Source organism: Globicephala melas, chromosome 16 (assembly GCF_963455315.2).
Source record: "Globicephala melas chromosome 16, mGloMel1.2, whole genome shotgun sequence".
NCBI lineage: Eukaryota > Metazoa > Chordata > Mammalia > Artiodactyla > Delphinidae > Globicephala > Globicephala melas.
This window is the reverse complement of record NC_083329.1, coordinates 33,057,142-33,083,537: the sequence shown is the minus strand read 5'-3', so window position 1 is coordinate 33,083,537 and position 26,396 is coordinate 33,057,142. Positions and strand designations below refer to the sequence as shown.

General features: G+C 43.8%; 2 protein-coding genes across 2 annotated transcripts in view; one reads left to right on the top strand and one right to left on the bottom strand.

Moving 5' to 3' along the window:
* MYOF (myoferlin) overlaps nt 1-26,396 on the bottom strand; it is a 155,550-nt gene that overhangs the window by 106,008 nt on the left and 23,146 nt on the right. The window contains 2 exon segments of the mRNA XM_030865110.2: nt 8,394-8,481; nt 11,366-11,474. Of these exon segments, the coding sequence (XP_030720970.2) occupies nt 8,394-8,481; nt 11,366-11,474 (197 nt within the window).
* Nucleotides 20,012-20,387, top strand: LOC115857794 (large ribosomal subunit protein eL42-like). Its single transcript, XM_030865112.3, has one exon. The coding sequence runs from the start codon at nt 20,012-20,014 to the stop codon at nt 20,330-20,332; it is 321 nt and encodes a 106-aa protein (XP_030720972.1). The 3' UTR covers nt 20,333-20,387.

Below are 26,396 nucleotides of genomic sequence, written 5' to 3'. Positions count from 1 at the left end.
AGTCAGGAGAAGGCTGGTATGGTATCATCAGTGGAAGTTAAAAAGTACAAAGCAGAACACGAGAGAGTAAGTTTCTAAGCATGAAGACATTTTGGAGATAATATGCTGATTTAGCTGGAATGTTGAATAATAACTTTGCTGGGTTTCTAACATGCTAAAAGTTATATAAATAAGTATCTGCATTCAACCATAAGCAATTCATGACCTTTCACTCTGATTTTTGGGTAAATGGCACTATATGGGCCCTGAGAATCTTCTGGAACAGTTCCAATACATTGACCAAAGCAAAGGTACCGTAAAAGTGCCTGTAACCAAACAGTGATGCAAACACAGGCTGGCAGGGAAATTCTGGCAGCATCTACCTTTGACTGATGGAGGCTGTGAGCCAAGCTAGGAAATGCTGCCCAAAGAGCTCTGCCTGGATCAGGACAAGATAATGTTAACCAGGTAAAATGCTCAGCTCCATGGCTTCTCAAAGTGAGCTCCATAATCAGCCTTCATCAGGATCTCCTGGAAGCTCCTGTTAACCACACAGATTGGGGGGTTCCCCTTCAGATCAGCTAAATTAGACCCTCTGGAGATAGGTGCTGGAAATCTGCACATTTAAAGATTTCCCCCGATGATTTTACTATGTCTCTAAAATTTAAGAACCATTTGTTTATTATCATCACTTTGACTTTCCTAAATATCCTGGGGTGGGGGGGGGGGAAATGGCCTAATACAATCAGTTTGCTGGACAAAGCCAATTAGAGACCTAATCGTGGAAACAGTGCCTGCAATGATGCTCTAACACACTGATCACATTCCAGGGCAGCTCTGAACAAGACAGTGCCTTGTTCAGAAAACTTCCCATGGATCCTCAAGGTCTGCTCATCAAGGACAAATGTCTCAGTCTGGCACTCCCAGCCCTCAGGAACATGCTTCCCTTTTATTACTCCTCTGAATGAATCAGTCACTTTGGCCTATACACTAGTGTTCACCAAAATGCCCCTCTTGAACAAAAATTTAAACCGTATCTATTGCTCATCCATCATTCAATCAACCATGCATTTATTGGACATTGTGGTTTTCCAAGTGCTGTACTAGGCAGTAAGGATACACAGCTGAAATACACAGCTGAAAAAGCACTTTCTCTAAGAAACTGTTTCCCACATAATAATTAGCTTAGTCTTCCCTTGAGGAATTTATTAGATTCAGCTCTGACCTATAGTTATTCATGTTTATATCTTACCTTTCTACTGAAACACAAGCTCCTGGTGGCAAACAATACCTTTCTCACCTCTGTATGCTCTACAGACAGGTATAAGTAAATGTTTTCTGAACCAGATTGAATTTAACTTCAAGCAAAGTGACTCTGGTGTTCATGGAATGAAATGAATTTGAAGTGGCCAACTCTGGCTATGAATGTTTTTCGTTTTTTTTTTTTTTTTTTTTGGCACTTCTAGCATTGAATAATGTATACTTTTAACAGATTGTTCTTCAAAAATAGATGTGAGATTTTAAAAGTAGTTTATTCTGGTCATGGGGATGTAGGCTCCAGTCAAGTTAAATGACATCTGGCAAATCAAGTTGGCAAAGTAACAGGTTTTCAGAAGGTCAAGCCAGTGGCCTGAGTCAGTCCACCCCTCTGTCATGGGGACAGTCTCAGAGGCAGGCAATGAAAAGCAGACCTTCTGACACCACACACTTTCAGTTAAGCCACCTATGCCCCAGGCTCTTCAACCTTTGTCATTTCGAAATAAGAGCTTCAGGAAAGCATTCCTTAAAAGGGAACCCTTTAGATACAAACCAAAGACCTGATCCATGAAAGCAATCATTGATAAGCTGGCCTTCATTAAAACTAAAAACTTCTGCTCTGTGAAATACAATATCAAGAGAATTAGAAAACGAGCCAAGAAGTGGAGGAAACATTTGCAAAAGACACATGTGATAAAGGACTGTTATCCAAAATATACAAACAACTCTTAATCTTAAAACTCAGCAATAGGGACTTCCCTGGAGGTGCGGTGGTTAGGAATCCACCTTCCAATGCAGGGGATACAGGTTCGAGCCCTGGTCTGGGAAGATCCCACATGCCGCAGAGCAACTAAGCCCATGTGCCACAACTACCGAGCCTGCACTCTAGAGCCCATGAGCCACAACTACTGAGCCTGCGTACCACAACTACTGAAGCCCATGCGCCTAGAGCCCATGCTCCGCAACAAGAGAAGCCACCGCAAATGAGAAGCCTGCACACCACAATGAAGAGTAGCCCCCGCTCGCCACAACTAGAGAAAGCCCGCACGCAGCAACCAAGACCCAACGTAGCCAAAAAATAAGCTAATTTTAAAAAAAATCAACAATAAGAAAACAAACAACCTGTAAAAAATGGGCCAAAGACCTTAACAGAAACCTCACCAAAGATATGCAGTTAGCAAATAAGCATAGGAAAAGATGTTCCACATCATATGCCATCATGAAAATGCAAATTAAAACAATGAGATACCACTACACAGCTATTAGAACGGTCAACACCAAATGCTGGTGCAACAGGAACTCTCATCCATGGCTGGTGGGAACGTAAACTGGTACAGCCACTTCAGAAGGCAGTTTGGTGGTTTCTTACAAACTACACATACTCTTACCCTATCACCCAGCAATCATGCTCCCTGGCATTTATCCAAAGGAGTTGAAAACTTAGGTCCATACAAAAACCTGCACATGGATAACCTGCACATGGAAACTTATAGCAGCTTTACTCATAATTGCCAAACTTGGAAGCAACCAAGATATCCTTCAGTAGGTGAATGGATAACTAAACTGCGGTACATCCAGACAATGGAGTATTATACAGCACTGAAAAAGAGCTATCAAGTCATGAAAAGACATGGAGGAACCTTAAATGCACATTACTAAGTGAAAGAAGCCAATCTGAAAAGACTGCATGCTGTATAATTCCAATTCTGTGATACTCTGGAAAAGGCAAAACTATGGAGACAATAAAAAGATCAGTGGTTACCAAAGGTTGGGGGTGTGTGCGGGAAGACGACGAATATGCAGAGCACAGATGATTTTTAGGGCAGTTAAAATATTCTGTATGATATTATGATGATAGATATAGACCATTATACATTTGTCCACACCTGTAGAACGTAAAACACCAAACGTGAACTCTAAGGTAAACGATGGACTTTGGGTGATTACGATGCGTCCATTCAGGTTCATCCTTTGTTAAAAAAAAAAAAAATGCACCATTCTGGTGAGAGACATTGATAATGGGGAAGGCTATGCATACGTGGGGGCAGAGGGCATTCGGGAAATCTCTGTATATTCTTCTCAATTCTGTGGTAAATCTAAAACTTCTCTTAAAAAAGGGTCTTAAAAAACCAAAAAGCAAAAACCCACGAACCTCCGAAGTATTCAATTCCCGTGGTCTATGGTCATAATTAGTTTCTTCAACTTGCAGAGGTGAATTTTCCTGAAAATCTTCACTTTTGTGTTCTATCATTAACATTTCAAATTTCTTCTTTGCAGATCCCACTATGTGGATGGTAACCTTTAAAATCAATATCAGTCGTGGTGAATAGCGGTTATCGTAGGTTGGGACTACGAGAGATTTGTATGTTCCTGTGTCTTATATCCCCTGTGATGTTTATATTTTTATAAGCAGATATGCTTTTGAACTCAAAAAACACCCCCAATGAGTTCATGTTTTAAAATTTGAAAAGATCTATTGATATTTAAATTAGAGGGAGTGGACTCGTTACTTTTATACAAAATGGTAAAGATTTTTAAAGAGTCAATTTAAGGAAAGTGAAAAAAACCAGTTTCTTGGCCAGATGTTCCGTTCATGTTAAGGTCTGTGATAGCAGGAGGTGTGGCTGCCTTGTTGTTATTTCTGTCTCATGTTTATTGCTCTTATTTCCCCCAAGACTGTAAGGTGTTGGGTTGTTTTCCTTAGTGTCTTCCCTAACATGGAGTTGTACTAAGTACTCAAAGATATCTTTGCTTAGTTGAATTTCACATTAAGACAAAAAAAGTTTTATCTTAAAACATCCAGATAGGGACTTCCCTGGTGGTCCAGTGGTTAAGAATCCACCTTCCAATGCAGGGGACGCAGGTTAGATCCCTGGTCGGGGAACTAAGATCCCACTTGCTGCGGGACAGCTAGAGAGCCCGCATGCCACAACTACTCAGCCCGTGAGCTCTGGAGCCCACGCACTGCAACGAAAGATCTCACGTGCTGTAACTAAGACCCTACGTGGCCAAATAAAAAAAAGTTAAAAAAAAAATCCAGATAATCTACGACATTAAACGATTTTTTTAAGTTTCTTTTAGCCAGATTATGAAATTATTCACCACCAGCTGTGGTGAATGTTAATCTCATAGAACAAAGATGGCACCTCCAGATCAAAGAAACCTGTTCCTTTTTCAAATAAATAAATTTCACTCTGTCATTTCACACTTAAACATAAAATTGCCCTGCGGACACAGCTCATTTGCAGGCCAGCACTTGCTAATGTTCTTTGAAATCCAAATAAAAGGAACCCAAGTTCTGGCTCATTTCCTATCTCCGTCCAGCAGTATCAGGTATTAAAAAGAACTTCTGAGGCAGACCTTGGCCACCTGCCATTGGAACCCGCTGGAAACCAGCTAGCTTCCTAAGAGGATGGGGGACTCAGTCCACAAGCACTGCTGGAGCTTGACTTGTGCTGCTCAGACAACCCAAGAGGTGAGGAGAGGAGCCTTGGGCAAAGGGAGCCTGGATGGCAAGGGTTTTCTCCCCAGTGGGTTTAAAATGTCAAGAGTTAGTGCTTTTCTCATTTCTAAGGAAGCAGTCGTTGCTCTGGGGAAATGGCGTGTTTTCTGAGCTTGGGCTTACAAGGGTCCTTCTCAGGAGATGGGACCTCCCCCTATACTCCCAACAGCTTGATAAACTGCTTATTCTCAAAGTCTTCCTGGTCCATTAGGACACAACCCACCCCCCTTTTTTAAGATATTTAACAAAAAAGCATTTAGTCATCTCAACATGACTCTGAGCCAAAGCAGACCATTCTTTTCTAATAACTCTGCTTTTTAGAGGAAACAATCTGAATGTTCATACAGACTGTGGCACTCAACTGAGCTCATAACTACAGCTACCCAGAATTGTTTTTGTGATAATAATAATAATAAAGACCACATTAAGGTAGAACGTACTCTATGCCAGGCACTGGGCTAAGTGCTTTCTATGCATTATCTCATTTAATCCTTGCAACCACTTCATGATGTGCTACTGTTCTCCCCCACCTTACAGTAGAGTAACTGAGATTCAGACAAGTTTAGTGACTTACCCAAGGTCACACAGCTAATTAACAATAGACATAGCATCTAACCTAGGCTAGTGTGACCCCAAAGCCCTTGCTCTTATCCATAACGTTACACCTTCAGAAAAAAAAAAGTCTTGTCTCCAAACCTGGACTGCAAGTTCCTGGAGGGGAGGAGCTGTATTTTAAAGAATTACCACCCTCACTGCAGCACTGAGCAATGGGTAAGGAAACCCAGCAACCAATTTCTGTACCCCATAAATACTAAGAAGTTGTGTGATGCCAGTTCACTGTGAACTATAAGTTTACTCTTTCTACTTGAATGAACCTCAGTGCTATTTTTTTCCTAAAGGCCCGGCTCAAGGGGTACCTCAAAAGGGCCCATTTAACATTTTGGCTCTTGAAATGGAATAAACATAATGGAACTGTCTTTTATCTACCAGTATACAGGGCTGAATAGTGTCCTCCCAAAAGTCTTGCCCATCTGTAACCTCAGAATGTGATCTTACTTGGAAATAGGGTCTTTGTAGATGTAATCAAGTTAACCTGAGAGGACACTGGATTAGGGTGGGCCGAATCCAATGACTGGTATCCCTATAAGACATGAGAAATTTGGACATGGACACACAGAGCACCATGTGAAGACAGAGACACACAGGGAGAACACGGTGTGATGACAGAGGCAGGGACTGGAGTGATGGGTCTACAAGCCGAGGGACACCAAGGATTGGCAGCAACCACCAGAAGCTGGGACACAGGCATGGAACAGAATTTCCCTTAGAGTCCTTGATTTCAGACCTCTAGAACCCAGACCTGCGAGAGATACATTTCTATAGTTTGAGCCACCCAGTTTGTGGTCCTTTATTACAGCAGCCTTAGGAAACTAATAAATAGGATCTGGCTTAGGAAAAATATCAGTGTGAGAAAAGGCACCCTGGTCCTCCCAATTCAGCGGCTACACCAGAGAGCCCACCAGCTGGGGCTGCCTCTTTGGGCCTGTAAGTTCCTACTGCCCTTCCGAGGCCGAAGCAAACGTTGGTGACGGCGGGCATCGGCGGAGGAGAAAGAAATTGGTCGGACCACCTGGTTCAGCCCCTGCTGGCGTGCCGCTCAGGACCGCGCTGTTTCCTCTGTGGTGTATCTGTCATCATTGCTCTGGCAGCAAAGGGAGCCACAGATGTTCTTAAGCTACCACAGGGCCCTTGCGGGGCCGAGAGTGTCCAAGGACAGAGCAGCGTGCCCGTGGCGCCGGTGGGCAGAGGGTGGAGGCAGAGCGCATTGCTGATGTGCTGGTACCCTTATGAGAGGTAAGGGGCTACGTCAGGCCCAAATGTCCCCAGGGAAGAAGGAGCCAAGTGACCCATGCTGGACACACAACTACGTGGTCAATTAATGGGCCCAAACCTTAATATCGGGCCATCTGTGGGCTGGGCGAGCAGGGGCAATGGCTGGGATGGGGCTGAGGCAGACAAGACGTCACACAGGAAGGGGGCAGAGACATCACAGGGCAGAAAGGGAGGTGCTGCCACAGGTGCCAAGGAGACCCCTCAGGTGACCAGAGAGCTGAGTTCAGAACCAAGAAAAACTCAGAGAAGCCAGGAACGGAAGAACCAGGCCTGGCAGGAACCAGGGCCAGGGTGCCCACCCAGGATGAGGGATTTCAAGGCGGGGCGAGTGGGCCCTCCCTCCCTGGGGTGCACGCCAAGGCTGGGAAGACGGGGGCGTCTGGTGAGACCCCTCTGCGCAGAGGAAGCTACAGAGACACGTCTAGCATCCCGTCACCCTGGAAAGACGCTAAGAGGAGGTCGGACTCAGCTGCGTGAAAGGCCTGACTGTCTTGTAGACTGCCCTCCACCTGCGGCCCAAAACCCACCCCGAGTCCCACGCTCCAACCCCATCCAAAGCAGCATCTGGTGGCCCTGAATGACCCACAACCCACGTCCGTGAACAAGGAGCACGAGGTGGGTTGTGCGGCAGGAAGCACTTGGTTGGTTAAAGGACCGAGGGGCTGTTCGGAGGCGGGAGGGGGTCAGGGCCAAGGGAGAGAGAGGCTCCAATCCAGGGGCTCCGACCACGAGACTGGCGGCTGAGAGCGCAGCCTGGCGATGGCACATTTAGGAGGTGAAGACACGTGAAGGGCCACAGTGACACGTGAAGACACTGTGAAGACACACAGGCCACTCCTGAGACTCACAACCAGGCAACAGTGCATGGGGTGCAAGCTACAAACCCAAAGCAAAGCCCTGCCTGGGACCTTCTGCTGGATGGGCTCACGTGAGGCTGCTCAGTCATGTAACCAAGCAGGACCCTATGAGGCCTTCCCAGAACAGACCCCGCCCATGTCCTCCGCCTGCCTTTTGTCTGTAGAAAAACTTTAGTCACAGAACAAATTTAATCAGAGAAGTGAGAAAATGAAGAAAGAAAGAACAACAGTCAAGCAAGACAAAATAATAATACTTTAGCTGTTAAACAAAGTCAGGGACCTTTAGTTCTTCCTCAAGGACTACAGATACTATTCTGAGCCGTGTCCTTTGAGCTGCTTTGCAGATACTGAAACCCCCCACCAGGTGGAAGAAGTTAACTGTATGCTGTCCACAAGCATGCAGACCCCAGACCCGTTGGAAACAGGAGGTTGATGATGCTGACTCCCAATTACCTCACCATCAACCCATCAGAAGAATGCCCACGAACTGATCACGCCCTGCTCCTTGAACATTATAAGATTCCTCACTACCCCCTCCAGGGTGGGACACACAATCTTGAGTGCATCAGCCCCCTGTGGCCCCGTTTACCTGCAAAGCAATAAAGCTATTTCTTTCTACTTCACCCAAAACTCTGTCTCCAAGATTTAATCTGGCACCGGTATTCTGTCACCGAATTTTGGCAACAGTAAAGGACTGCCTTGCTGTCCCCTCTCCTTTGAAGGGCATTTGGTAAACTCTTGTAATGTCCAGTTCAGGGCAGCTCCACCTGCCTCATGGGGCCCTGTCTAGGTGGGCAGGGAGCTACAGAGAGTATAGTGACAAGGAGAGCTTCCTTGGAGAGTCCTTGTATGCCATTAGTAGATCCCCCCTGGTGTAGGCTGGGCCTTCAGGAGGGTCAGCTTACCTCCCAAGCCTGGCACGCTGGTCCCACTGGGGTCATCCGGATGTGGAGCTGAAGGTGGATCATAGCCGATCACCAGGTCAATGGTGGCCTGGGTAGAAAAAATTCGTGGCAGACAGAATCAGTGCAGGGCATCAGAATGCTATAGACTCAACACAAAGCAATTCAGCAGGAGTAAAAGTTCTAGCAGGGGTGAGCAGGGGGATGGGAAAGTGAGAAGAGAAAGAGAGAAGGACGACATACCCTCCACTGTTCATATCTTCCCACCGTGTGGGCCCAGGTGGAGTGGGTGCACCTGGGAAAGCAGTTACCTGGTACAGGTTGCCAAGTGTATCATTGCTAAGGGGCACCCTCATAACTGGAGGAAAGTTTTGCGACAAGGAAGCTTGAACTCGTAACAAACCTCCTTCCTAGGGTGGAGATGGCCTCCAATCACAGAATTACAGTCACAGAGGATCATTCTAAGTGTTTAAGTTTTTTTGTTTGCTCATTGACGTCTTTGTTAATTGCTGAAATTTATTTTCACACTTCTCTCCAAAAAGAATTTTAAGTGACTAACAAAAAGTTATAAAGCGATGTGATTCATAAAATGAGGTTCAAGAAAAAGGGAAACAAGTCTGATTAAAGAGGAAACAAAGATGCAAAACGTGAAGATGAAGATAAGTGCCATCCCTCTTGCATTAAATATGACCCCAAGTTGGCTAGAAGCCAAGGCAAGAAGGAGAACGTAAAATGTTATACATAACCTTTCATCATCAGAAAGGAAGAAACATACTAACTCGTTACAGGAGATAAAATTATTCCTATTTTAAAAATCTGAGTTAAATTTCTCATGTGGGGCATTATTTTAGGGCAGAGTTTCCTATACTTTCATATTTTGTGAACCGATAAAATTTCAAAAAAGTTTGCGAGGGGACTCAACATAGGGTCGCTAATTTTTATTTTGCCAAACACGTTCCCTCAACTACCATCTACTACTATAATCATTTCACAAAATAATGGACTTTTAACAGCAAAAGTGAGGAAGGATAAACCTCAAAATAAAAGAAGTCCTTTGAAAATAAGAATGGCGTGCGCGCACGCACACACATTATCAGATAAAATACAGGACATAAAATTTGGGACATATTTATAGTACAAAATTGTTCATTGTTTATCTGAAATTCAAATTTAAATGGGCATCCCACACTTCCATTTGCTACTTTTGCTACACCTGGTAAACTCTGTCTCTCACTCACACACACACACACACACACACACACACACAATTGCCCTGTTTTCTTCCCATCTGTCTGCTCATTAGTAAATACTCCCTCATGGATCAGCACATTCTTTGCCAACTTAAGAACTATGACCTGGGAGACACTGAACAGGATAATAAATGATGCCTCTGACAGCAGTTTCTTGGCAAATATAGAATCATAAGAGCAGCGTCTCATGGCTACAACCAGGCCACAATAGGAACACTGAATGCAATGAGGGGCTCAATTGCCAAACTTGAAGAATCCACCTTTCAAACCCAGAAGAGTCCATGAATGGCTCGACCTCTGTATCAATGGCTTCCCAATAACTTCAGGATCCTCCGAGGTGCTCCAGGCCCTCTAACAGGGGTAAGGGGATACCAGCGGGCCAGGCCTGAGGCCCTCACTCTTCCTTACTCCATTCAATGACTATAATTCTGCCATTTCAGGGTTCTACATATGCTTTCTTCTCTGCTTTAAAGAGGAAAAAAACAGCCAGAAAAATCACTGACTTGTACCATCTTCCCTTAGTATCATTTCTCTCAGCCAGTTTTGGGTAGACAGACGATAGCTGACATTCTGAATTTACATTTTATGATCAGAATGCTAATTCACAGCAAACCTATAAGTTTTGGAGACTAGACCAGCAAAACTGACATTCCTAATGGGCATTAATGCATTCTTGCCTTCAGGGATGGCCTCTTTTAAATTTTCTCCCTTTGCCCAGGCTCCTAAGCAAAATATTGACAAATTGTTTGGAAAACGAAGGGGTCAGAGGTTAACAGGGCAAGCATATTAGCTTTATGAGTGCTTGTTAGCAATCTTAAGAAATCTGAGAGCGGTGATGCTAGAGTCAATTTTTTTAAAGTGCACTTGAAAAAGAGTCTCTCTCTTCTGGTCTCATATCAGACAATATCAGTGTGTACTTGTTTAGAGAGGCTGTGATCAGAAAACGTTCAGCTGCCAATGGAATAATAAAGACCATGGGGACCTCCTTGGTGGCTCAGTGGTTAAGAATCCTCCTGCCAATGCAGGGAACACGGGTTCGAGCCCTGGTCTGGGAAGATCCCACATGCTGCGGAACAGCTAAGCCCGTGAGCCACAACTACCGAGCCTGCGCTCTAGAGCCCGCGAGACACAACTACTGAGCCCACACGCTGCAACTACTGAAGCCCAGGAACCTAAAGCCTGTGCTCCGCAACAAGAGAAGCCACTGCAATGAGAAGCCTGTGCACCACAACGAAGAGTAGCCCCTGCTCTCCGCAACTAGAGAAGGCCCGTGCACAGCAATGAAGACCCAACGCAGCCAAAAATAAATAAATAAATAAATAAATTTAATTTTTTAAAAATCATGATATTAACATCTTGGTATTCTGGTCTAATATTAATGAATTACCTTCTATAGAATGCTTCAAAGAGTATCTGATACACAGAGCTACACTCACCATACAAATGTTAACAACCAAGTGAATATGCCTAGAGCTGTACCAAGAGAGGGTCCCACTCACGCTATAGTATTCTGATATAGAAAATCAAGTTTATCTACTTTGTAGTTCTGTCAATATGAGTACAGGATGAGGCCATATCATTTGTAAATGCACCTATTTACCTCAAAACCAGTAGGGAGAGTGTGTGTGTGTGTAGTGAGCTACTTATAATTTCACACTCTTGTCTCAATGAACCTTTGCAAAGCCATCTCCCTTCAAAGCCATTCAACAAGAGGGAAATGCTCACCCCAGTCTCTTGCCCCCTTTCGTTTAGCAGGGAGATCAGTTTGTAGGGCAGCGATCGGCTCTGGTCGCCAATCAGGTCTTTCAGGGCTACGGTGGCCGTGCCAATTAACCTGCAGGGGAAAGGAAAAAGCACACAGTTACCCACATAAGAGGCATGTTTCCGTTTCCACACTGGACCTCCCAATCCTCTTCCTATTCATCTGCGAGCATGAAAATCACTCATAATGAAGCGTGGGCCATTTTGTGCTCTCCCTAGCAGGGTATTTTGGCGGTAACCATCACACAGCAGCCACCATGTCTCCATAACAAGCAGTCATTTCAAGAGTCAAACTATGGTGCCTGTGAAATTTCACATCACAAATGAGATCGATGGGTGAGAGACAAAGACTGAATATAACCTCGAAGAATACAGGAAGAGAGAAAAGTAGGACAAAGTTTAGGCATTCTTCTGTAATGGACATTTAAAAGGATTCATAAAACATTGTCCACTGTAACCTGTTAATGTGTTGTGATACAAAACAAAAGGGAGTTTAAGATAGCAGAGGGAATTAAGGTTGCTAATCAGCTGACCTTAATATGATTAGACTGGGCCTACCCAGATAATCCAGGATTGAAAGTAGAAGAGGGTGACGGAAGAGGCAAGAGACTTGCAAGAAACACTCAACAAGCTGTCACTAGTTTGAAGGGCCCACAAGCCAAGGAATGCAGGCGGACTCTAGAAGCTGGAAAAGGCAAGAAAATGGATTCTCCCCTAGAGCCTCCAGAAGGAATACAGCCCAGCTGACACCTTCATTTTGCAGGTAAGCCCACTGGACTTCAGACCAGTAGAGCTGTAAGGTGGAAAAATTGTGACGTTTTAAGCCACTAAGTTTGTAGTAATTTAAAGCAGCAACAGAAAATTAATACAGGTCTCATGCAGAAGTTTTTCTCACTTTCACCTTATTTCCTAAAATTTTTTGATTTTTGTTTGTTTCTTTGTTTTGTTTCCATCATCCTTCATGTAGGTAGTAGCAGTAGTAAACTTCATCTCACGTAGGCCATGGTCTTCAGAGACTGGCTAATTGATTTAGTAATGGGCTGAGGAAACCACACAAGAACATAGAAAATCTAAGCTTCCACCTGGGCCAGGTAACACATGGTTCAGAAGCTGCTTTGGTGTAACAGATACCTGACCGAATGTGAAAGTCCGAGTCCAGGTTAATGGAAGAGCGTTAGGAATTCACTGACTCAGGTCTGGCCACTGATGCTGTCTGATGTGTACAGCCTCAACGAAGAAGAAATGACTTAAAAGTGCATAATTTGTAAATTTGCCGATTGCTTTTCATTTGAATAGTATTATATAGTAAAAGTGGTATAGGAAATAATTTTAATGGAAATAGTTTTGTGAAATAAAGGCCACCTGGGAACATTTGAGCAATAAAAAAAAAAAACAACATTGTCCACTGTAAAAACATCCCCCCAAGTAAACCTTCTTGCAGTGTAAATAGGTTGCTAGTTTACTGATGGGGTAACTTGGCAACTCACATGCTGTGGAGCATCATTCAGAAGTTGGATGTATGCACTTCTTCCTCTTCCTGGACCCCAAGGGATTATATTCAGCCTCTGCCGCTTACCCATCCACCTCTTATTTTTTTGTTGTTATATTCTTTCATTTGCTTTATTTTTTAGATTCCACATATAAGTGATAACATACAGAATTTTCTTTCTCTGTCTTACTTCAGTCACTAAGCATAATACCCTCCAGGTCCATCCACGTTGTTGCAAACAAGAAAATTTCATTCTTTTTTATGGCTGAGTAATATTCCATTCTGTATATGTGCCACATCTTTTTTATCCATTCATCTGTCAATGGACACTTAGCTTGCTTCCATATCTTGGCTATTGTAAATAATGCTGCTATGAACATTGAGGTGCAGATATCTTTTTGAAATCGTGTTTTCATTTTCTTTGAATATATACCCAAGTGGAATTGCTGGGTCCTATGGTAACTCTATTTTTAGTTTTTTGAGGAACCTCCATACTGTTTTGTTTTGTTTTCTTTTTACAGTGGCTGCACCAAATCACATTCCCATGAACAGTGTAAAAGGGTTCCCTTTTCTCCACATCCTTGCCAACATTCGTTGCTTGTGGTCTTTTTGATGACAGCCATGCTGACAGGTGTGATGTGATATCTTATTGTAGTTTTGACCGTCTACCTCTTAGTGCACATAACATACTGGTACAGAAGTACACCTGTGTCCCTCCTTACTAGAGTAAAGCTCCTGAAAGGCAGAGGTTGTTTCCTGTTCTGTTCATTCCTCTAACCCCAGTGCTTGGAACATAGTTTGCTTATTAATAGATATTTACTGAATGAAGGAAAGAAACATTTTTGTAGTTAGGGCACATGATCAAAAAATTTATAGAACACACATCCCCAGGGAGTTGGTCAATATAAGAGTGTAACCTGTGGAATATAGTCTGTGAATTGGGGTTATAACACACAACATGGTATGAGAGTGGGTGAACTGAAAGAGTTCCCTTTGTGAAATGCAATAAAAAAGCAAAGAGAGTCCAGGGGTGTGCTCTCAGTATAGATACTGAAAAAGGAAAAGAGAAATAGTAAGAATTTTTAAATGCTATTTACTTATATCTTGTCTATATTTGCAGCGACTTATACTAACAATAGCAGATATGATAGCCTGGATTATCGTTAGCATAAAGTTAGAAAACTAAATATCAAGTCCTCAAAATGACAGGAGAGATTCCTTATACCAAAAACCCCACGGTGAAGAAACCGTAGTTGAGAATAAAAATAGCTCTGGGCTTTCAGGCAAAAACAATAATCAGGAAAGATCCCCCTGTGGAGAAGTATTCATTTCATTTAAAAATGTTGTCCATTTTGTTTTAAAATCAGGAAGTGACAGTTGATGTCAACATAGACACATTATTTTTAAACTGACATATATCTGTATTCTCATCCCCCACTCGGACCTCAGAAATAGGACCAGATTGTAGATTCAGCGTCTGTCATCCAACCACATACGTCCAGTGACTCAGAATAAGTGACTTCACTTTCTGAGAATAGGTATATATTATATCACACACGACCAAACAGCGCTATGGCACCCTGTTTCACACAACTCACCCCACAATGTGAGCCACTGGCACAGGGCTTCTTGGAAGAGTGCACTGACTTGAAACGAACACACCCAAGACATTCAACAACCATGATGGATTCTGCTCTCTTCTAATATCACAAGTCAGAAAAGAAAAATTTTGCCTCCAGAGGATTAAGAGTGCACTTTTCAGCCCTTTTAGGTCAATATAGAAATTAGGTCTCTCTGTCAATGCTGAGAATTGATGGGACCTTTACAGAGTAATTTTTCAGATGAGTATGTTCACTCCGTATGTTAGTATCTTGTTTGTTTTTTTAACATCCGTATGTTTTCTTCCCACTTGGGTTTTTATTCTCCTGCTATATTGAGGACAAGAGACTACCCATGACTCCATCTCTACCTGATGAAACAGAGAAACCTCCCACACAAGCTGAGAACCCCTGGCAAAATCTCTTCCACGTCTCTCTCAGCCCCACAGGGTGTGAGCTTCTCTCCATGGACTTCTCTCCATGTTTTAAGACAGCAGGCCACAGGGTTGGTTAATTTGGTTTTTTCAATAAGAACAAAATCTGAAAAGGTTTAAAAGTTATCTGACTGGTACTCACCTTGGAAAGACATGGAAACACACTGGATTTTACTCTTCACAGTTCCATGATTCATAACCTAACTTTATGATTAAAATCATAACATTGTACACTTGAACATGTACTGATTTGCTTTTGCTAAAGCCAAGATGACCTGAATCTCTATCAACAATAAATAATCCCTGGAACAAAACAAAAACTACAGCATGCAGGGATGATACTGAAGTGGAAAGAGGGCTGACCTGGGTTGGACCAGCATCTATCAACAGCGGCACTACTGATACTTTGAACTGGGTAATTATTTGTTTTAGGGGGCTGTCCTGTGCCTTGTCAGATGCTCAGCAGCTTCCCTGGCCTCTACCCACTAGAGCATCTCTACACATTGCCAGTTGTCCCCATAGGCAAAATCAGCACAGGCTGAGAACCACTGGGTTAGACAATTCCTGTTCTACCCCTAACTCTGTGTCCCAACTTCCTTTGAGGACTTGGCTAAGTCACCCTAATCTCTGAGCCCCTTCATTATCTGCAAATGAGTAGATTGAAAGAATTCCTCAGACCCTTTTTAGCCCTGAAAGTCTGCTACTGGCTTATATATGTGATGTTCCTATGTATGTCTATTCAGAAAACTCTCTCATGTTATACATTTCTTTTCTTTTAAAGGCTTTGTTCATTGATTTAGGGGGAAAAAAAATATCCTAGAAAATGTCCATAATGAACAATCCAGAATACTAGGCAAGTTTTCTGCCTTCAAAGGTATTGGCTTCTTATAACATCAGGAGTCAAACAAATTCCCACAGGGTGTCAGGAGGAAAGTTTAGGCCAATAACAGATATGTGGAATACAGTATTAGGTGAGACAATAGGGAGTGGTGGGACTTGTGGCTAACTGGGGAGAACAGCTTTGCCTAAAACACAAAACCCATCTGCTGGCCCTTTATGGCCCTGAATGGGTTTTACAACCTCCATTCTGACTCATCCAGTATCCGCTGCCTTCCCCTCCCCATGAGAGGGTGTGAGAGGATGTAACAAATAACAGACCAGGAATGGAGTGAAATAAAAGAAGCCAATCGTGAAGTCTGATCTCAATTCCTTCTTTCAGAAACCTTTAGTCCCATTTCTTAAGATTTGCTTTTTCATCATAAAATTCTTATGCTTGTGGGGGTGGGGTGGGGGAGGGGAGGGAGACGTCAAAGAAAACTTAAATTTCTTTTTTCTGAAGCTAGTGCTTGTTTAGATGAAAGCCTAGAAAGACTTTAATCCACAAAATATTTTTAACGGCTCAGTGAGTTGAAGAAAAATATAAACAGTTACAGCTTCTAAGATCTTTCACTGTAAGTTGAAGAAAACATCCCCTATGGGTGTCTGAACTCTATACAGCTTTGAAGGCAAGCCTGGCCTGGCCTATTTTCTATGATGTTGCTTGGATACAAAATACAGTGAGAGACTGGGAAATGATGACTTGGCCTCCTACACAGGGAATAAGAAGAGTTCAGTCGGACCACAAGCCAATTTCCTTTAAAGAAGGTGATACTAAACCAAGACCCTTTTTCTTTCATGTTACTAATGCTATAAATATGTTAAAATATTATGGTATGAAAGTAATGGGGAAAGTTTTGCCCTGTGTTTTCATGGAAAAATAAGTGTCTCCCCATGGGCTCCACCCAACACTAAAATGGATGGACCACACCTCAAAAAGAAACTTATAGTGCAAGAATAATAAACAGCAGATGTATTCTGAAATGAAGAAAGAGCCAGTCCTTCTCCTATTCCTTTCAGTCCACGAACACCCATATAGTTTGTTGTGGGTTCTCTCTGTGACATCAAACTAATTCTAAGCAATGGAAGCAACTACTTGAAAATTAAATGTTAGGTTTGGGGGAACTAAAGAGTTTAACTGTAAACTAGTCAACTCGGTCATGCAAGTGTTGGTTAAGAACTTTTGTTTCTTTCTTGTTAAAACAGAGTCCAGTGTGATTAAAAGAGAAATGCAAAATGTTTTCCCCGTTGGCCTGGACGCAAATGTTAACAGTCGCATGCCACTGTGGTGAGTAAGGGCTTTGCTGGCTGAGTTCTTAATCAGGGGAACTCACATCTAGCGAGTTGTTCTTCTGTGCAGCAGGGACACAGCCCACATGGGTTACTGGGGAAGGGTTTACTGGAAATTCCCTCATGAAGGAAAGGAAAAATAAGCTGGAGGCTGGAAAGTAAATCACACGTTGCTCTGTTTCTGCTCCCAAGGACTGCAGAACTACCAACTTCCCATCCTCCGAGGGGCAATAACAATCCCCAACAGGGCTGGGGAACAAATGCTCTTCTGAGTGGCTCCCAGGTCTCCTGCAGGACCATGATTCGCCCACCCTTTGAAGCACTGGGCTCTCAGCCAGCTGGGCCTTGTCGTCTGCGCCAGGCCCAGAAGGCCAGTGGGGATGCTCGGCTGGGTCCCATCCCCTCCGCAGACTTCTCCCTCCTCCAGGCCAGTATCAGTGGAGCTCCTCCCCAAAAGGAGGGAGCGCCAAGCCCCGCACCTTGCTTTCTACCAGATGGGGGGAGAGGCAGGGGCAGCCATGGCAGTGAATCCTATCACAGGGAACCCCGGAAAGCACCTCCCCGGGTCTCCCATCCACCTCACCTGTGGGGAACCCTCCGAGTCTCCCAACCCGCCCACTCTTGTGCTCTGGATTAGCTGCTAAAACTGTTTCTCAGAATGTGGTTCCCCAGACTGCCCTGCAGCAAAATCAGCAGGGCGGGTACAGATTCCCAGGACCCTGAGTCAGACTTTTTCTTTAGTTAATTCTTATACCCAGGAAGTTGGAGAAACAATGGTCTAGAACAGGTGGAGGGGTGGATGGAGGAAGGGGGGTAGGGAAGGCAGCTGGCAAAGCCAGTCCTGGGGAACAGGGAACACGTGCAGTTTTCTAAAAGTACATTCGATGTGATGATAGAGGTTCACATTTGAGAAATGGACGTAGCAATCAATTATTTAATAGAACAAAGGAGAAAGCAAAACTCCATCAAAGTCTACTCGGCAGGCCTAGTTACCTGCGCCCTCCCGTGGCTTCCCCTCCTTACTCCACACCAGGATTGTCAGAGGACCTTGAGGCCTTTGTCCCCTTCATCACAAGGGAGCAGGGGTTTTAGAAAACCTAGAAACTCCTAGTCCGCACAGTGGTTCCCCAACCTAGCAGTGCACAAGCCCCCTGAGGTGGAGGTGTAACAAACGCCATGCCCAGATTTTGGAATCACTGAACTAGCCTGGAGGCTGTGGCAGTATCTGCCGGATTCAGGGCCAGCCTTTGCTGCAGACGGCATCACTTTAACAGGGGAAGGAGATGAATGGAAGCCCAGGTCTCTTCCCCAAAGCCCTCCTGGGCAGCAAGGCTACAAGGCCAGGGGTGGGTTAACTAGCCTAATGCCTGGCACGTAGAAGATGTCTTAAGAGTTAATTTCTTGAATAAATGACTGTAACCTGCTATTTTTCTATTCGCTCTTGACCAATTCTCCTGTTCATTCAGTCCTCAAAGTTCTGGCTCTACGCTTGCCCGTTCTGGACAGTTCAACAGAACTCCCAGGCTCCGTCTCTGTCTAATGCCCTCATCCTTTAGACTCAAGGCAGTAGTATTCACTCATTCATTCATCAAGCACTTGGACCTTATAAAGTAAGGGGGACAGCATAACATAGTGGCTAAGAACTTGGCGCTAGACAGCGCTGACTGATTCAGACTTATCCTTGTACCACAGATCGTGTAACTTCTCTGAGCCTCAGTGTCCTCATCTGCAAAGTGGGGATAATGACAGCTCCTCCCTAACAGTATTGTTGTAAGGATTAAAAGGATGATCTGGTAAGTGCTTAACATCACTTTTCATTATTATTTCAGACACTATTCTGGAAAAAGGGATCCTAAAAACAATATGACTCCAAGTCAGTACTTGCAGGGAAAGCTGGTCTGAACTCATGCACAGCCTAAATCACAGGAAGGTGGGTTTATCTATGCGGAGTGTGGGCAGGTGGGCATGAATGAACAGATAAGAACCCTCTGTAACTACCCACAGCCATTTCTATACAATCACTGTGCAGAGTTCTTAAAACCAATCCTTTCTCTTATGTACATCAAATAGCTCCCTCCCCACCATCAATCTGTTTGGAAAAGAGATTGAATCTGTTTTGGAAAACAGAATCTGTTTCGAAAACAGATTTTTATTTTGTTGAATAATAAAATATTCTGTTTGGAAAACAATTTTTATTTTCAGGATTAGACCAGAAGTAAACTTCAGCTGTAGCTGAATTCTCATAAAATCTAATTAGTCGAATCTGAATGCACTTTTAAAGCCATAGGTCTCATAAAACGTTTCATTATAAAAGAGACCCCAGAGCAAATCCTTATATGAAAAACCTTTCTAAACCAGCGCACGTGTACGTCCATGCACGCACGCACACACACACACCCTTTACCCTGTCTTTTTCTCCCCTTTTCCCCTGCTTCATTCTTCATATTTATCACCATCTGATAAACTATATGTGGATTTACTTGTTTATTGTCTACTGCCTCCACTCAGATGTGAGCCCCATGAAAGGCATGGAGTACCCCCAGCGCCTAGAGCAGTGTCCGACACACAGCAGCCACAAGCAAATATCTGCTGAAAGAATAAATTAATTGATACATCACTGAAGATAGTCCAATGACCTTGCAAATGACTTATAGGTTATGAAGCGTCCTCTCCTAAGAGATGTTCCTCCAAGTAAAATCAGGAGATAATTACAGCTCTTATTATGAAGTGTCTTTCTCTTTCAGTCTCTCTGGGTGTTTCTCACCAGGGCTGTGATCTCCTCAAACAGCGGGGTTCAGCCTCTCCAGCACCCAGAGCCAACCAGCCCAAACCAGCTTTGATCTTTGCATAGCTTTGCTGCTCTGTTGAAAAAGCGGAACTAAAAAGAAATCAGCTTTTCCGTGCCGATAGCGCTCTCGCAAACATGGTGAACGTTCCTAAAACCCGCCGGACTTTCTGTAAGAAGTGTAGCAAGCACCGACCCCACAAAGCGACACGGTACAAGAAGGACAAGGATTCTCTGTATGCCCAGGGAAAGCGGCGGTATGACAGGAAGCAGAGTGGCTACGGTGGGCAGACCAAGCCGACTTTCCGGAAAAAGGCTAAAACTACAAAGAAGATTGTGCTGAGGCTTGGATGTGTTGAGCCGAACTGCAGATCTAAGAGAATGCTGGCTATTAAGAGATGCAAGCCTTTTGAGCTGGGAGGAAATAAGAAGAGAAAGGGCCAAGTGATCCAGTTCTGAGCTTCATATTTTGTTTTGTTATGAAGATAATAAACATTTGAGATTGTTTACTTCAAAAAAAAAAAAGAAAGAAAGAAAGAAAGAAATCAGAACTGGGAGTTTTGTTCCCAGTACCATCTGCCTCTGGCTTAGATTTTCTCACAGCCCGAGAAGCTACTCCAGGTAGAAAACCTGCCTCAACCCTTCTCACCAACCACACTGGGGAAAAGGAGAGGTCATGGGGACCGCCTCAATTAATCCCACTGCTATGTTTACACATGGCAGTGGCAGAGGTGAGTCTCACCACTAGGGGAAATAAAAGTATTAAAAGCTTGAACACAAGGTCTTTTGTACACCAGTAAACAAAAATTTCTCATAAGCAATACCACACCGTCCCATCAAATTAATTTCATTCCAAACCACAGTCTTTCTGTTTTCTCTAAGCAAAAACAAAACAAAAACAAAAAACCCTTGCCCAGGGAGTTAGTATATTCCATAACCCAGGCTTGTCCTTCTGCTTTTTCTAATTCTACAGTCCCCAGTACCATCCTGTGTGTAAGTGTGTGTGTTAGTTATGCTGTGCTCTCACTTTCACATCCTGGCACTCTGGCCCTCAACTCACACTCACACACTCACACACAAACACACACACACACACAGGAAATAAACATTGGAAGGTCTGAGGTTAAACTCTGGATTTACGAAGTTAAATCCATGTGCTTCCAATCAAAGAGCTGGGTGACTTTAAGCAATTTGGTGAACCTCTCTGAGCCACATTTTTCTCTAAGACGTCAATAAGCCTGTCTGACTCAAAGACATTATAAAGATGAAAACCGATTGCGTGTGGAGCAGTTTTAGCACAATTCCTGGCCCATGGTAAGCCCACAATAGATATTAGCGATTATGTTGTTCATCAGGAAATTTAAGTGATTTTTTTCCTTAATTATATTAAATTTGCCCTTATGTCTATCACTTACTGAGGAAGTATTCCAGCCACCACCATGAAGATGAAGAAACTTGCCAAAAGCCACCCAACCAGTAAGTAGCAGAGCCAAAACCCAAGCTAATCTCCTGATCACGCAGCTGACCGCTTGCCCACACCACCCCTTATGCAAGAACTCGGGTAAATTTCCTCCTGGGTATATTGTGAGGTCTTCGGTTATCTTCTTCTTACATTACAGCCAAGCGGACAATTCACCTTCAGAGGATGTCTCTAACTTTGCCGTGCATTTGTGTGGGGTATATGTGATGGTTTCAAATGCACAAGTACACACACATGGAGGGGAAAAATAAGAGTACTAGGAAGGCGAACTCTTAGACAGTTACAGTCATTTTATATCAGACATTGTAATGTGCATTCCTACATGTTCAATTTGGATCTTTTTAAATACCTTCCACGCCTCTACTTCACTTGCTCAAGCTTTCCTCCTCTACCTTCCTTAACCTGTGGAATACGATTATAACACCTGTTTCATTGTCCATACCTACTCATAATATCACCTAATAGTGTATCTGTTTAATAATGATGTATCTAGTTTTTTCTTCACAATACTGAGGTAAAATCCTCCTGAGTACTCTACCTGATGCTCATGAATTTGAAGGTTTTCCCACTCTGGATGGGGAGAGCATTAACTATTCTCAGCCCTCAGGTAGTTTCCTCACTGACCAGTCCACACCCGAGGAGTCAAGCGGAACCCTCTGCAAATCTCTGGAGCACTCTGCGTGCGTGCGTGTGCGTGCGTGTGCGTGCGTGTGTGTGTGTGTGTGTGTGTGTGCGCGCGTGTGTGTGTGTGTGCGCGCGCGCGCCTAGCTCTAGGCTCCCACCTGCACCTCCCCAACTCTGGGAGACAACCAAGATCTGCCTGTCCTGCAATGCAGCCTGGAAATGCTCTCTAGGCGTGAAGCTGGGCACTCAGAGGGCTCAGCTCATTTATCCCCCTCTCCTGGGGATCAGTGTCCTGTGCTGCTAGTGCCCAGTATCTGAAACCACTGGGGCATGTATTTCATCTACTTTTTTGGTTGTGTCAGGTGAGAGGGTAAATCTGGTCCCTGTGACATCACCTTAGCATGAGCAGAACACATACACACACCCAGAAATCTGAAAACTTGTAAGAATCTTTCATTCCTATATTTCCAGGCTCCTGAAGATGCTTCTTCTTTAGGAACTCAAGCAGAGTGACAGCAGGGCCAGGATGCCAAGAGATCAGGGTCTCAGCCTCAACCCCTCTGAGCCTCAAGTCTCATCTCCACTTCTCAAGGTCATTGTGAAGATCACATGAGATGAGATATATTCTCTGAACTCACCTTGTTCATTGCAGGGAATGAGCTTAAATGACTTATTACTTAATAGCATAAAATGCCTACTTAAAACTTTTACCTAAGAAGGAGGAACCAATACTCTGACAATGGGGGGGGCGGTTGTTTGTTTGTTTTCTGGCAAAATTAGAAAAAAAATTTTAAGCTAGGGAGCTCCCTGGTGGTCTAGTGGTTGGGATTCAGTGCTTTCACTGGAGTGGCCCGGGTTCAATCCCTGGTCGGAGAACTGAGATCCTCCCACAAGCAGTGCGGCATGGCAAAAAAAAAAAAAAATTAAGCTAAAAGATAATCATTCCACCTACATTTTGGTCCCTATAGGTGGTCAGAGGTTTTCAGTGTAATTGAAAAGTCAAGAGCACAGGTCTGAATATAAATGCTGACTCTGATACATACCTGCTGTGTGACCCTGAGTAGGTGACTAAACCTCTCTGAGAAAAAAACTGGGTATCTGTGAGGATTAGGTGGGATAATGCATTCAAAGGGCTCATTAAGGGACGGCCACATTGCCTGTCTGGAAAGGGAACTCTTATTCTTCAGCCACTGGGAAAATCCTTCCACTCTGACATTTCAGGTAAAAATACCATTTCATGTTCATCATGTGACCAAGAGGCTCCTCTAGCTCTTCCCTCTTTCAGTGCACATGGCTGGTTGGATGACTGTAAAATGAGGAAGAACAGAGTCTGCGCAGAACGGCCCCACCAGCTCGCAGCACCTAGGGAGGGACGTTGCTGATGCACTAGCACTGTGCGTGCTCAGACTGCCCGGTCCAGTCCCTATGGGTGTGGGCACCATGCTCAGGCAAACCCAGGCAGCCTGGTACTGTTTGCTTACATGCCCTGGGGCTGCAGACTCTGGAGTGAGGTCCCTATTTACACAGCCAGTCTCCATGGCAACAGCAAAGTTCAGAGGCAAGACATTCCTTAAGCCGGGCACAAATTTTTTTTTTTTTTTTTTTTTTGGCAGTACACAGGCCTCTCACTGTTGTGGCCTCTCCCGTTGCGGAGCACAGGCTCCGGACGCGCAGGCTCAGCGGCCACGGCTCACGGGCCCAGCCGCTCCGCAGCATGTGGGATCTTCCCGGACCGGGGCACGAACCCGTGTCCCCTGCATCGGCAGGCGGACTCTCAACCACTGCGCCACCAGGGAAGCCCAAGGCCAAATCTTTAATAGAAAAGCCAAGAAGAAAATACGAGACCAAAATACACAAATATTTTGGACAAACATACCTAAAATATTGCCCTGCTGTCATCCAAGGGCCCCACTGTGTTTTCAACAGTTATAAAATAAATATGTAATGTTCTCCCAGTAGTTTCCCCTGCTTCCTAACTGGTTCCTACATCCAAACTCCACACAGAAAGCCCAAGCGATACGTTAAAAATGTAAATAAGATCATACTCATTACCCTTCAGCAAACCTCCATCCTACTAGGAATGAAATCCAAAGCTTGCATCGTGGCTCACAAAGCCATGCATGTTGTGGCTTTGCTAGTCTCATCTCCATCCCCCACCCCAGCCCTCTGGCCTCTTCGATCTTCCTCCAATACCGATCTTTCTCCAACACCGAGGTGTACTCCTGCTTCAGGGCCTTTGCACTTGCTGTTCTCTCTGCCAAGAATATTCTTGCCCCCCAGAAAGCTGCATGGCTCATTCTTTCACTTTATTTAGGTCTCTGCTCAATTGTCACCTTATCATCACCTCAAACGTTCCCCCACACTCAGTAACCATCCTCTTACTCTGCTTTAGTTTTCTTCATGGGCTATGACAGTTTCCTCCTTAGATTACAGCACTTCAGAGTACCTGATCTATTACACATTTCTTCATGTATTTGTTTGTTTTGACTCTCTCTCGAGGATGTAACATTCAAGAAAACAACAACTTTGTTTGAAACATAGATGAGAGCTCCCAGGCCAGCCTGCCAGGCTTTACTGCCATGTTCAAATAGATGAGGCACAAAGTGATGAGGCCTGAACCAGGCTGCTGGCTGTGGCCACAAGTAAGAAGCACATGGCACAAACAGTGGAAAGAAAGAGAAGTAAGATTTGGCAACAGATTGGAGAGGATGTAAAAGGGAGAAGATCCACAGAGACCTGAGGTTTTGAGCTCAGTGGTCTGGAGCTGTGCTCTCCATTGTGATGGCCACCGGCCACACGTGGTGAGGGAGCACTTGAAATATGGCTGGTCTAGACAGAGATGTGCTGTTAATATGAAATACTAAGTCTTTGAAATCCGGTGTGTAAGAAAAAAATGCATGTAAAATCTCTCAGTGATTCTTAAAATATTGATTAACATAGTATAATATTATCATTTCTATGTGTAAATAAAACATATTATTAAAATTCATTTCATCTGTTTCTTTTTGTTTTATAACATGGCTACTAGAAAATTTTTAATTACATATGCAGCCTGCACTATATTTCTTTCGGAGAGGGCTAGTCTACAATATAAACAGTGGTACCACTTGCAGAAAGAGGAGAGGAAAGAAGAGAAAGAACTATTATTAGTAACAGATAGGAGGCTACAGTGAGGCTTAATCACCCGCTTCCCCAGAACTTTGAAATCTGGTAAATAAAACTGCCCTCTGGAAGTTGGGGTGGGGCATAGAAAATCATATAATTGCTTCAAAGCTGAGATGTACAGCATAACCTTAAAAAGCTAGAATGGTTTTTCGATGCAAGAGAGTAGGGCCAGAATCTACCAGAATGTATGTATATAGCTTAAGGAAAAAAATGCATCGGTCACAAGGGGCATTGGTCAGCAATGAAACATGGAAGAAAGGATCTCATGAAAGGTGACATGGGCAGCAGCTATCAAAGCCTGTGCAGGCTCTTAGTCTGACGCCATTAAGCAGAAGACCCCAAGGCCCGAGATGACCATCTAATTTACTGTCCAAATCAAGCCACTGTTGACAGCAAAAGCGACATCATAAATCATTGTGCTGGGACAACAAACCGGAACCACCCAAAGCAAATCAGAGCATATGGCCACCGTATCTCAACTAATTCATTCTAATTTACTGCTCTCATTGCAGCCTTCTGATCACACCAAATGTACCTGAGACTAAGACATACATTTTAAAATAAATTCACATTAGTAAAACCTGAGATGCTTCTTACAATTGATGTGGGCATTTAATATCAGGCTTCTCCCCCGCCCCACCGCCCGCCCCAAACATGTTACTAATTTAATAGTACATCTTACAGTCAATGACATCTTACAATCAAAGATAGAGAGTAATTTGGCTTCCCATGTGAAATGACATGAAGGAAAACAGACATTTCTCCAAAGAAGACATACAGATGGCTAAAAAGCACATGAAAAGATGTTCAACGTCGCTAATTATGAGACAAATGCAAGTCAAAACTACAATGAGGTACCACCTCATACCAGTCTGAATGGCCATCATCAAAGAGTCTACAAACAATAAATGCTGGAGAGGGTGTGGAGAAAAGGGAACCCTCCTACACTGTTGGTGGGAACGTACAATAAATTGGTGCAGCCACTGTGGAAACCAGTATGGAGGTTCCTCAGAAAACTAAAAATGGAGCTACCGTATGATCCAGCAATCCCACTCTTGGGCATATACCCAGAGAAAACCGTAATTCGAAAAGGTACATACACCCCAATGTTCACTGCAGCACTATTTACAATAGCCAAGACATGGAAGCAACCTAAATGGCCATCGACAGAGGAGTAGATAAAGGAGATGTGGTGCATATACACAATGGAATATTACTCAGCCATTAAAAAGAACGAAATAATGCCATTTGCAG

Coding starts and splice junctions, on each gene's coding strand:
- LOC115857794 (XM_030865112.3), top strand. CDS start 20,012: ATGGTGAACGTTCCTAAAACCCGCCGGACTTTCTGTAAGAAGTGTAGC.